The 10,969-nt window shown below is 53.7% G+C and overlaps 1 protein-coding gene across 1 annotated transcript in view; it reads right to left on the bottom strand.

Moving 5' to 3' along the window:
* LOC104463460 (DNA-binding protein SMUBP-2-like) overlaps positions 1 to 4,451 on the bottom strand; it is a gene marked incomplete at its 5' end in the record, with an annotated part of 12,012 nt that extends 7,561 nt beyond the window's left edge. Inside the window, 2 exon segments of the mRNA XM_010075818.1 lie at positions 1,454 to 1,572; positions 4,269 to 4,451. Coding sequence (XP_010074120.1) covers positions 1,454 to 1,572; positions 4,269 to 4,451 — 302 coding nt within the window.
* Between the last annotated feature and the right edge of the window lie 6,518 nt (positions 4,452 to 10,969).

Below are 10,969 nucleotides of genomic sequence, written 5' to 3'. Positions count from 1 at the left end.
CCAAGATCCTTCCTCTGTTCAGCAGGGCATGGGACTGGTGCATGGAAAATGAGGGGCCCTTAAATGCTGGTGGGTTTTCAAACAAAAGAAGGTAAAAGATATTTAAACTGGTAAGAGCTGTCCTTGTATTTTGCAGTCCATTTTCCCTGTCTTGCCAGAGAGGGACTTGGAGCCTCAGAAATGTGCTGCTGGCACGAGATCTGTGCTGGTGAGCAGGGAGGAAAACAAACGAGCCCCAGAAGCAGGCAGCCACGCTGCCAAGTAAGCTCTTTGGCAACGTGAGTGAGCGACCAGAAAAGCCTGCGGCTCAGCCGTCGGGAAAAGCGCAGGCAGCAGTCGGGCAGGCAGGGGTGGCTCGGGGCGAGGCAGCAGGGCACCGGTGACACGTGGACACTCTCCCCTCCGGGCACCGCAGAGCCAACCTGGGCAGTGAATTTACAATTTAGGGGAAGATGTTGCCCTGAAAGAAGAGTCTCACCTTCCCCAGAGCCAGGGCTCCCTGTGCCCTCCCAGCAATCCTTTTGCCGACAGTGTTGTGGGCTGAAAGCTCTCCTCAACGCTTTTATCTCTGTAACAAGGCTGGATGTGTGGATTGTCAGATGAAGCACCAGACTTTGGACAGCCCTTGTGCAACACATCCTGGCACAGTCCCTCTGGGAGCCTCTTCGGAGCCCGCGGGCAGGCGTGGAGCTGCCAGGCTGAATCCAGAGGAGCGTGAGCAGCATCCTCCACCAGCAGCATCCCCCACCAGCAGCATCCTCCACCAGCAGCATCCCCCACCAGCAGCATCCTCCACCAGCAGCATCCTCCACCAGCAAACCCCAACCGCCCACCCTGCCATGGAAGTGAGGACGCCGAGGAGGCAGCACCATCGTTTTCAAAGTTCTCCCGCTTTACCAGAATGGCTACGGAGCCTGACGTTACACCTCATCTCCATAATGAAATCTATTTTTTAATTCCCAAACCAGCAGAAAACTCAGTGTCTTAAGCAAACCCATGGAGAAGAGCCATTGAGGACTTCATGCCAGGAGCAGAGAACGGGGAGGCAATTCTGAGCCACATCTACAGCCTACAACAGGCTTGTGCTCTGCCTGCTGTTATCTGCCCCGCCAACTTGTGCAACGGGGATCCTCCACCCTGTCCTAGTCCACAGCGTGGAGAAATGTCTCTGCAAAGGAACAGGGCAGCCAGCATGGCCAACCCACCAGCTGCACGCTGTCATCATGGCCCTGAGGCCACTCCGCTCTGCTCAGTGTCCTCTGAGCTGGAGGATTTACCGAGGAAATGATCTCTCAAATAAGCACAGCTCCTGGGGACCACTCCTTCCCCCCCCACCTGCTCCTGGGAGGACATCTCTGGGACGTGGCTCAGTTGGTGCAGTGGCCAAGCCTGCGGGAGGCTGAGGACCTCAGACAGTCCATTCTGGCCAACAAAATTTTCCGAAGGACGGTACCTGGATTCCCCTTGGACTGTTCGTCTTCCACTTCCAGCTCCAACAGGCCACAGCCAGCAGTGTCTATGAGCAGCAAGGGAATCGTGGTCTCTTCCGTCGAGGTGACACCTGGCAGGTCCCTGCACAAGGTATGTGGGAAAGAGCCAGTTAACAACAACGACGTGACGGGCCAGGCAGCAGAGCCGAGAGCTCCTGCAGCCATCGTGCTGCACAGCCCAGCTGCTGCCAGGCAAGGGCACAGCGCGTGGGTGTCCGCGTCTCGCTCGAGTGCTCTCGAACAGGAAGAACCGGCAGACCTGGGGAGCTGTGGCAGCTGCTTTCTGTTTTTTACAGGGTTGAGAGGGAGAAGGAGTGCCTGGAGTATTACCGCGGATTCGACAGCAGTGCTGTTGGGCAAGAGAAGAAAGCGCAGCACACGGAACCACAGAGGAATTGGGGTTTCACATCATTTCTACATCTAAAGCCGTCGCATTAAAAAAAAAAGGTACTAATAAACCATATTTAATAGCCAAGGAAGTCGCTAGCTGAATGCACAGCCTAGGAAGAGGACAGGCAACGGAAGGCAGGAACAGAAAGCCTGGAGATGGCAGAGCTCAGGAACAACGACGTTACCGTACATCACGTACCAACCACAGAGAGCTGTGCTCTGGAGAGTCTGCACATAAACAAGGCAGACAGCGAGCCATCAAAAAGGAGGATTGCCTCCAAATGACAGGCAGGGAAGCGAGGGTAAAGGCAATCTCCCATTCAAGACGAGCCCCCAGCTGCAGCCTCTCCCTCCCAGGGCTGTGGGCACTGCACGGCTCTTTCTCTGCGTTGGTATGCCGCTGGCCGCCCCGCTTCCCCCGGGCTCCGGACGTTACTCACTCCATTGACAACAAAAGTCTCGTCTCTTCACTGAAACTCATTTTTCTCCTGTCTGAAGCTATCGCTGTTGTGATGTGCGGCTCTGAAGGTACAGAGATCAGTGCAGCTATGACAGGGGGCCAAAGCCCCTCCAAAAGAGCCCAGGCTGCACCTCCCCAGCTGAGAGAGCTTCTCCTACAACCATCAGAGAATCAAACTTACTCATTTCTTGTGCAGGTAAGGGATTAAGGAAATCATTTGGCCTAGGCCAACAAAAGACACGAGATGCTGACAAATATCATGAAGGAGTTTGTCCTAGTGACCTGAACACGAGCTCCTGCGTTACCTGCTCTTCTACAGAGGCACAGAGACTTTACACGGTCCAGTGCCTAGCTGAGGATGGCTGTGCTCATGCGGTGTGTCAGCAGAGCTGGGGACTGGCAGATTTGATTATGGGTTTAGGCACCAGCGGCTGCAGGAAAAGGCCCCAAGCAGGGACTAAGCTGCACTGTGGACCGGAAAGAAAAACATTCACTCGTTCATCAGCTATCAAACCAAACCAGCCCATCAGCATAACACCCGCACCTAACGCCAGATTTTCCATCGATTTCCTACTTTAACAGTTTCAAACCATTCTGCCTGGGGTTCTTCACTAGCTCCTATTTTTAATTTGCAGAGTTAAGTGGAAGAAAAAGCATGGCAAGGAACAGGAGCAATGGGGAAGCGGGTTGTGTACAGCATCGATCCTGGAATTAGATCTGTCCGGCTCAAACACGGCTGAGTGAGTTCTGCCCATCTGGGCTGAGCCCCTCCTGACCCAGCCTCGCCTACAGAACCCACCCCCCTCACCCAGCAAACCACACACCTATACACAAACGCATATCAACCCAGGCAGAGGTGAGCACGCTTCACTGATGTGAGCGGAGCCGGAATCCAGAGCGTGCTGCCACCCGCAGAGATCCCCGCGCTGGCTGCAGCGGGTGCAGGTGAGGGTGCTGGGCTGAGGGAACACGAAGCCTGCTCTTCCCCCCCAGGCAGCACTGCTCACACCGTCAGTACGGCTCACGCTGCTCACACCTAAGATTATTTTGAAACAAAATGATAAAATGTCCTCGCCAGCTATCTCTGTCCCAAACTGGATCTACTACGAAATGGAGAGATTCGAGGGGAATATAAATTTTTCCAACTCCTAAATATTTGGAGTATTGCTGAAAATACAAGAGAAAAAAAAATACAAAACACACAGACAAGCCCTGGGATAGTTTATGCTTCTCCAACAGAGAAAATGAATGTTTTCCCATCCGCCTCCCAGAACCGCACCGACTGCAGTTCGAGAAAGGACCAATTATTGAGAGTCACAGCGTGTGCTGGCAAACAGCCGCCTGTCCCCAGGTGGAAGTGGAACGCTAGCTGCTCCCTTTAAACTACCAAAGAAAAGGGAAAACACTGCAGCCAAGGCACGGAGGCGATGCCATCGGACCTGCCTCAGGCGCTGCCTGGCAGTGAAACTATTCAAGCTGAAAGGGAATCGTTCTTTCTGATGCTGAGGTTGGGACCAGCGACGGGACACACGCTGGCCCTCGTAACCACATGGACGTGGGGAAACACGGCAGAGGATGGGTGTCTGGTCCTGCCCTCTCCGAGAGCTGGAGATAGAGACACTGCTCGGGGTATGCCCACTGCCAGCCAGACTTTTGTACATTCTCACCAAGTGCAAAGGCATTTTGTCTCGTTGTTTATCATCCCAAAGGCAAAAACAGAAGATAACTCTGCTTGACTTCTTGTGACACAGGAAAAAAGTCAAATCTCCTCCCTCCAGTGTTTTCCCAGTGAAATAAAGGATGAAACACATGCTACCGCAGGGCAAGGAGGAGTGGGGAACTCCAGCACAGGGAAGGGACAAGCCCTGCATGCGGTGGGATGAAAGAGACATCTCTGCTCACATACCAGCGGGGAGCGAGTCACTTACTTGAGCAAATGCTGGGCCACCGAGGGGTGAGCAGTGAGCCGGCCGCCGTACATCTCCGAGGAAGCCCACTGCATGATGGCCTGGTGCATGCGGTACTGCACCGTCAGCATCCTCACAACCTTCTCCCCGTATCTCTCGATGAGACGCTCCATCAGGCTGAGCGAAAGGCCCTTGGCAGCAGCCCTGCACGGGAAAAGCAAGTCAGAAGTGGAGTCTGAATGTCTGTCCTGAAATGATGATCTAAGAGAGAGACTCAAACCTCTCTGGACCGAAGAATCAATCAGCGTCTTGCTGCAGATGCAGCCCCAGCAGTGCTGCAGCTGGAACGGAAGGCAGCGTTGACCGATGCCAATGCCGTCGGAGCACCCGCAATACCTGCTCTGGACCCGGCTGTGCACCCTCGCGTGGCTCTGCCGGGATGGTATCACCTCCCCAGCCTTCCCCGTTTCACCCGGGTACCACCAGCGCTGGCTGCAGGGCCCTGAGTGTTATCCCTCAGTGTAGACTTCCCAGCAGCGTGAAGACCCTCGGGGACAGACCTCTGCCCTGCACAGAGACCAGCTCAGCTCCAACAGGTCAGGGTGGAGGGTCCTGCTTCCCCTTCCCGGGGGAAATGCCCCGCGGTGCTGCCTCCGTGATGCAGGAGATGCAGACAGCATCAGCCATCCCCGCCTGCCGCAGTCCCTTCTCCCACCCACATCTGCTCAGTGAGGTTCAAATAAGGTGAGGATGCACAAGGCTGCACCTCGGAGCCCGTAAGCTCATCCCATCAACATCCTCAGCCACGCTGCCCATAACCGTTCATCTGTCGGTGTAACACCGCGCTCGCGTTACCAAAGGCTCAGCAAGGCACGGGAACCACCCGATGCATTAGCAGCCGAGCTGGACCCAGCGCTGGGAACACTCGGTGTCAGCACAGCCAGACCTCGCTCGTGTTTTACCGAGACACTCGCTGCTCCAGTGTTCCCATTACCCCTTGGCCGCCCACTTCCGACTAACGCGCTGATGCGTGTCAGCGCTTATTGCTTTATCGCCCATCAGGAAAACCAACACTCCATCACGGCTGGCAAAGGTCCCCTGCTTCTGTCTGTGACACAAATTAATAATGCTCCTAATGAAATAAGCCTTTCAGGAGCCTAATTGCTTTCTCTTCGCCGTACAGAAAGGGTTTGTTGGAAGCATCGCCTGACGGCACCGGCTGAGGAAGAAGGACGAGTCGCTGTACTTGGATTTTGCATTTTGAGCATTTCAGAGCGTTTTGCATGCTGTGCGTCCAGCACCTTGTACGAGACTGTGGTTCACGGTGAGGGGCTCAGGGTGGTACCAGAACACAAAGAACAACGATGATGAAATGATGACAGGGAACAACTCGGGAAAATTCTTTCCATCAAGGCTAAGGGGCACAGCAGGCATCCAGTGACTGCCGTGGGAAGCGTCCCATCAGTACACGGCCCCGCAGCGAGCGGCTGTGTGCTGCGCTGGCCGGCCCCACCGTGTTAGCAACAGGGCGCTTGGTAAATATAACAAGGGACTGCAAATTCATTAACCTGCAGAAGAGAAAATTGAGGGTAGATCTTTCCGAGGAGTCAAGTCGCATTAGCCCTCCTGCTTGCTAAATCACAGAAGGCAGCACATGGGGAGAAAAAAAGGGTCATAAACTCTGGATGGACGCAACGGCAGGACTCTGGAGCCAGCGCTGCTCTTGCAGAGGCGGTTGTTGTAGCGTTCACGAGTGCTGAGCAACACACACAGGCAAGGAAGCCTGGAGGAGGCTGGGCAGGTTTGCAGTGAGGACGTTGTGCTTTCGGCAGCAGAGGTTTCCAGCTGTGCACTGAGGCTGCCCATGAAACCTCTACAGCTCCCAGCCCACGGGGGCACCACGGGGCTCTAACTGCCCCGGCCAGCCCCCCCCGGGACCCTGTAAGCTCAGCACAGCCCCCAGTCCCCGCCTGAGTGATGTCCTCGCTCTGTCTCCTGGAGGGACAGATCTATGGACCCTGGGCCTATGCTGTGGGTCACTCTGGTGCTGTCTTTAGCTGTATTTTCTAGACAGATCCTGGATCATGGCTTTGTTTCGAGGGATGGGACCCCCAGAATGGACCCCAGACCTGGTTCATGGCTCCCTGGAGCTGCTGCTGAAACCCCCCCCCACGCCCAGCCCGTGGCTCTGCTCGCTGTGCTCAGACCCCGTGGCACTGTCCCCCGTTGATGACGACGCCGTTCCTGGTCTTTGCTGCCATGTAAGTGCCACACCAGGCGACTCAAGCGAGACGTGAGCGATACCGAACTACGATGCTCTCAGTGTCTTACAGGGATGCAGCAAGCTCTGCAGCCCCACCAACCAAAGGTACCTCCGATCTGCTCGTGGCCGTTACTCCCCTCCCTCGGCTCACTAATTCTTACACATCTAAGAGCAAGCCCAGAACTGATTCTCATGCAGAACTGGCAGGAAAACCCTGGTGTTTTTTAACACCAACTACAAAGCATGGGAGAGCAATCAAACCTCATGGCAAACCTTAGAAATAGTGCTCCCCTACACACCAACAGCACAGATCCCACCACAGGGATCTATAAGGGGTTTTGTGTTGAATTAATAATGAAGATACTCAACTGCTTGCGAATATTTCACCTGTTAATAAATTTCCTACTATTTTACCGCTCAATTAATTCCTATCGTGGTTGATTCCTATGCCAACAAAATCATCAGAGCCCGGAGCAAAAGCTTTTAAAGTCTTAGAGAAATTAAATTGGGATAGGAGGTTGGATAGACAGAATCACGCACCTGATGCTCAGGAGTATCTACTTCAAAGTACCTAAAGTAAAGCTAGGAAAAATACAAATCACTGAACTAAGCCCCCAGCAGGCAGTCTTTGCTGCTAACCTGGCCTCACCTTGCCCCCCCACAGGAAAAGGCTGTGCTTTGCTTGAACCCACCTTCCCGGGGGGAAGGACCAGGACAGACCCCAGTGAAGGAGGATGAGGTACGCCTTCCTCCTCCGGCTCTGGGAAGAAATGCTGCCTGTCACGACCGGCGCTGGCTGCAGCCAAGTGGAACCAAGTATTTCAAAGGCTCTTGTGCTCTCCGTGGTGTGAAATCTCCTTTACGGGTTGGATGGAGTCAGCCTGCCACAGAGATGTCAGGAATGATCGCTACCGGGGGGAACAAGAGGGAAGTGTTTCCCACGGAGGGATGGACTGTGCCCTCGGTCATGTTCTATCTTCTCTCTTTCACCCTCTGGATAGCTGGTCTCCTCCGTAAGAGCAGAGACACGGCTCTGATGCTGAGCTCCACTATCCCCCCCTGAATTTGGACAGGAGAGCCTGGAGAAGGACGTCACTGTGCTTTCGCTCTGTATTAAGTTCTTGGATGTCAAGAACAGGCTGGGGCTGTTGTGGACATGCAAAGGGTCAGCTGTCCTCTGCTTTGTGCCCTGGGCTCTTCTGACCTTGCAGAGGTAAGGGGTTTCACAAACAGGTAAAGCACAAGTAAGTGAGGCTGTGCAGAGACTCCCTTCCTCTGGATATTGTGGGTTTTTAATTCTTGCAGATATGCTGGAGGAGGGGAGCTTGTTCTTCCCAGCTGTGGAGGCTGCCAAAGTCAACCACACTGCTCTGCGGGGACAAAGCCAAAGCAAATCCATTTGGACCCGACCTGCAAATCCACTAACTGCTGAGCACGGAGGACTAGAGCGGGGATTTGGGACGGTGGAGACATCCCGACTGACTGCCAAGAAACAAGATGGCAAAACACTCCTGTGCTTGGCTAAGAAACTCGTTGAGAGCAAGAGGTCTGAGAAGTACCTGCAGACATCTGAAGTGTGTAGAAACAAAATAATAAATCCAAGCCCCGAGGTGGAGACAAATTAATTAGGGTGTCAGAAAAGGATGGAATGAGAACCAAAACGAAAACAAGGGAAACAAATGTTCCTCTCAGACAGCAGAAAGCGTCCTGGCACTGAGAGTCCCCTGGGACCTGGCCAGAACACGGCAGGAGGCTTGGAGCTGATGTCCCTGAACTCTGGAGCGGGCTGGCGGGGGGAGAACAGCGGGGGACTGGCGTTTGCCATTGCTGGGAGGTCTTTCAGCAGAAACTCCCCCAGCATGGACCAGGTGGAGGTGGATGTACCGTGAGGCGGGTGTGGGGATGCCCTCTGCATCCTGATTAGCACCAGGTATGTGAAACAGCCTGAGCCAGGAGCATCCTCCACACTCCCCACCAAAACTCCAGTGGAAAAAAACCTGATGATAGTAACTGAGAAATGCTGACTGGAGGAAGAAGCAGATAACTAGAAGGTACTTACGCCAGTCAGGGCCCGGCTCCCCGAGCCGAGCACCAGCTGCGTGGAAGCCCAGTTGTCTGCTCCTGCTCGCAGTAGGGTTCCTACAAGCATCCAAGTATTCCTGCTCAACAGAGGCCTCCCACTTCAGTGGGACTGACTTCAAATTCTGCACTAACAGACGATCCTCCTGGCAGCCCAGATTCATCCCAGCTAACTTTAGACCCTTCAGAAGCCCCGAAAATAGGAGTCCACCCACTGCGGGGCTGCTGTCATCAATGGAGGAGAAGGGGAAGGTGGGCGGCAGGGTTCGAGTCCTCTGCGTGAATCATCCCTGGAAATAGCTCGTTGCTTCCCGTGAACCAAAGAGGAGCCGGCAGAGGATTCGGTGCCTTAATTAGATCCCTGGAAATACCTAACAAGATGGAGGTAGAAGGAAACTGCCTTTGTGTCTCATCTCGCAGCCTGCAGGGACCGTGAAAAGCGCAAAGCGGTGCTCTCCAGCATCTGCTTTATTTGCATCGCGCAGGGGGCCGGTGCTGTGAAGAGGAAAGCTGTGCTCTGTGTGTTACACACCTCGATCGATAAACAGAGTGCTTGCACTGGGGCAGTGATGAAAAACAAGGCCAGAGACCAGATCTGTAAGGAAAAGAGCTAAGAATTGCTAGAGGTGTTTATCAGAAAAAGTAATTGGATCTCTCAAAGTAAGTTGTTCTAATTGATCAAAAATTTGTTAGCTTGTGCATTTAATTAGGAGGCTATTAAGCCAAACCGTCAGCTGCTCCAGCTTTAGTTTCCACTTGTTCTCCTGCACTCTCAGTCTTCCGACACTCAGCCGGCCGAGCACTGGGCAAAGCCTGAAAACACCCAGTTTGGGAGGATTTTACTTAACATGGTGCCAGCCTTTAGAGGGAAAGATGGACTGACAGACAAATGCCAGGGTGCGGCTCAAGACACCCTGCCCAGTCCTTGAAGCCATCGCAGGTTTCGTGTCTGACGTGGGATGAAATGGGGAGAATAATCCTCCTCGCCCCTTCAGGCTGTGTACGCAGACGATAACAGGGACCAGCTCTCACTCTCCACACCACGCCTAACACACTGGATACCAGCTGGAGTGCTCCAGTGCCAAGCTAACACACTTCAATAACAAATACAGAAAGCTGTGTTCCCTCTGGTTCCCTCCTGCGTGGCTTCTCTGGTGGCTGCTACTCTGGTTGAGTTCATATGATGGCTTTCCCCTGAGTCCAGGAGCAAACTCAGGTCCCAGCTTTGTCTCCCATTTTTAGGGAGCTGAAGATCTCCCAGGCTTTCACACCCTGACGGATTTGCTTCATTCTAGCTAACGGGTTTCAAGAGTTACTCGGGGAACTGGGAGAAGACGGCTGGCACAGGCAGCAGCATCGCAGCAGCTTTGCCTTTCGGGTGAAACCAGAGAGACATGCCTGGAGAGCGGCAGCATCGGAGAGAGCAGCCCATAATTCTTCCGAGCAGGCTGAAGTCAGCTTGGCTTGTCGCACTTCATCTTCCAAAAGGCAACTGTCTGCGAGGCTGAGCTCCGGTGACTGGTGCCTTGTCTGTCCAGCACCTGGGTCACGGACCCGCTGATGCCTTGAGCAATAATTTTGTTTAATGGAGCGAGCTTTTCGGATCATAATTTAGTGGTAAGCCAGGGCGAGCTGTAAATCTGCTAACACTATTGAGTCAGACACACATTCTCCCTGCTCCATTTTATTTTACATCTATTGAGCTCTGGAAGGGCACAGAGTTGCACAGTGTTTAAACATCCCTGAGGCTTCTCGTCCAAAAGGGATCACCCCACGAGAGGGGAGCTGGCCCTGAGCTCCCTGCGCAGCTGGTAACTGGCCATGGCGGGAGAGCCAGAAGATCTGACCTTACCCATCCTCTCTTAATTTTATGGAGACCAGTTCTTTGCACAGCTGGGATTTTAAGAACATGGAAAGGAAACATGCAAAATGCACAACAAAACCGTCAAGCTCTTTTTAGAGAAAAACAAAGGGAACAGCAAGGACAAGAAGCTTGATCCAAGTCTTACCCATCGTGTTTCTGACGGAGAAAGGGGACACGGTGATCACCTGTGACCACAGGAGGGATGCACACTTGTGGCAGCATTCCACTGCAAAGGCAAATGAATGGAAAACCGAGGGAGAGCCCAACTCCTCCAGCAGGACCAGGAAGAGATCCTGGAGATCTGCAGCAGATGGGTCCTGCCAGCGAGGAGCTTTTTGCTGTTCACTGGCACAAGCAGAGAAAAGGGTGGAAATCGCAAAGCACTGCCACAGGCAAGATGCATCTCACTGGCCCCGGACCACATGAAGCCTGGGGCATCACGAAGCTACGATACAGCTTTCTGGTGGAGAAGACGAGCCCTACACATCACTTAGAGAAAAGAATGACAAACTGAAA

Source organism: Pterocles gutturalis, unplaced genomic scaffold, assembly GCF_000699245.1.
Source record: "Pterocles gutturalis isolate BGI_N339 unplaced genomic scaffold, ASM69924v1 scaffold113, whole genome shotgun sequence".
In the NCBI taxonomy this organism is placed as follows: Eukaryota; Metazoa; Chordata; class Aves; order Pterocliformes; family Pteroclidae; genus Pterocles; species Pterocles gutturalis.
Note: the sequence above shows the minus strand (reverse complement) of the source record. Positions and strands in the feature narration are given on the sequence as shown.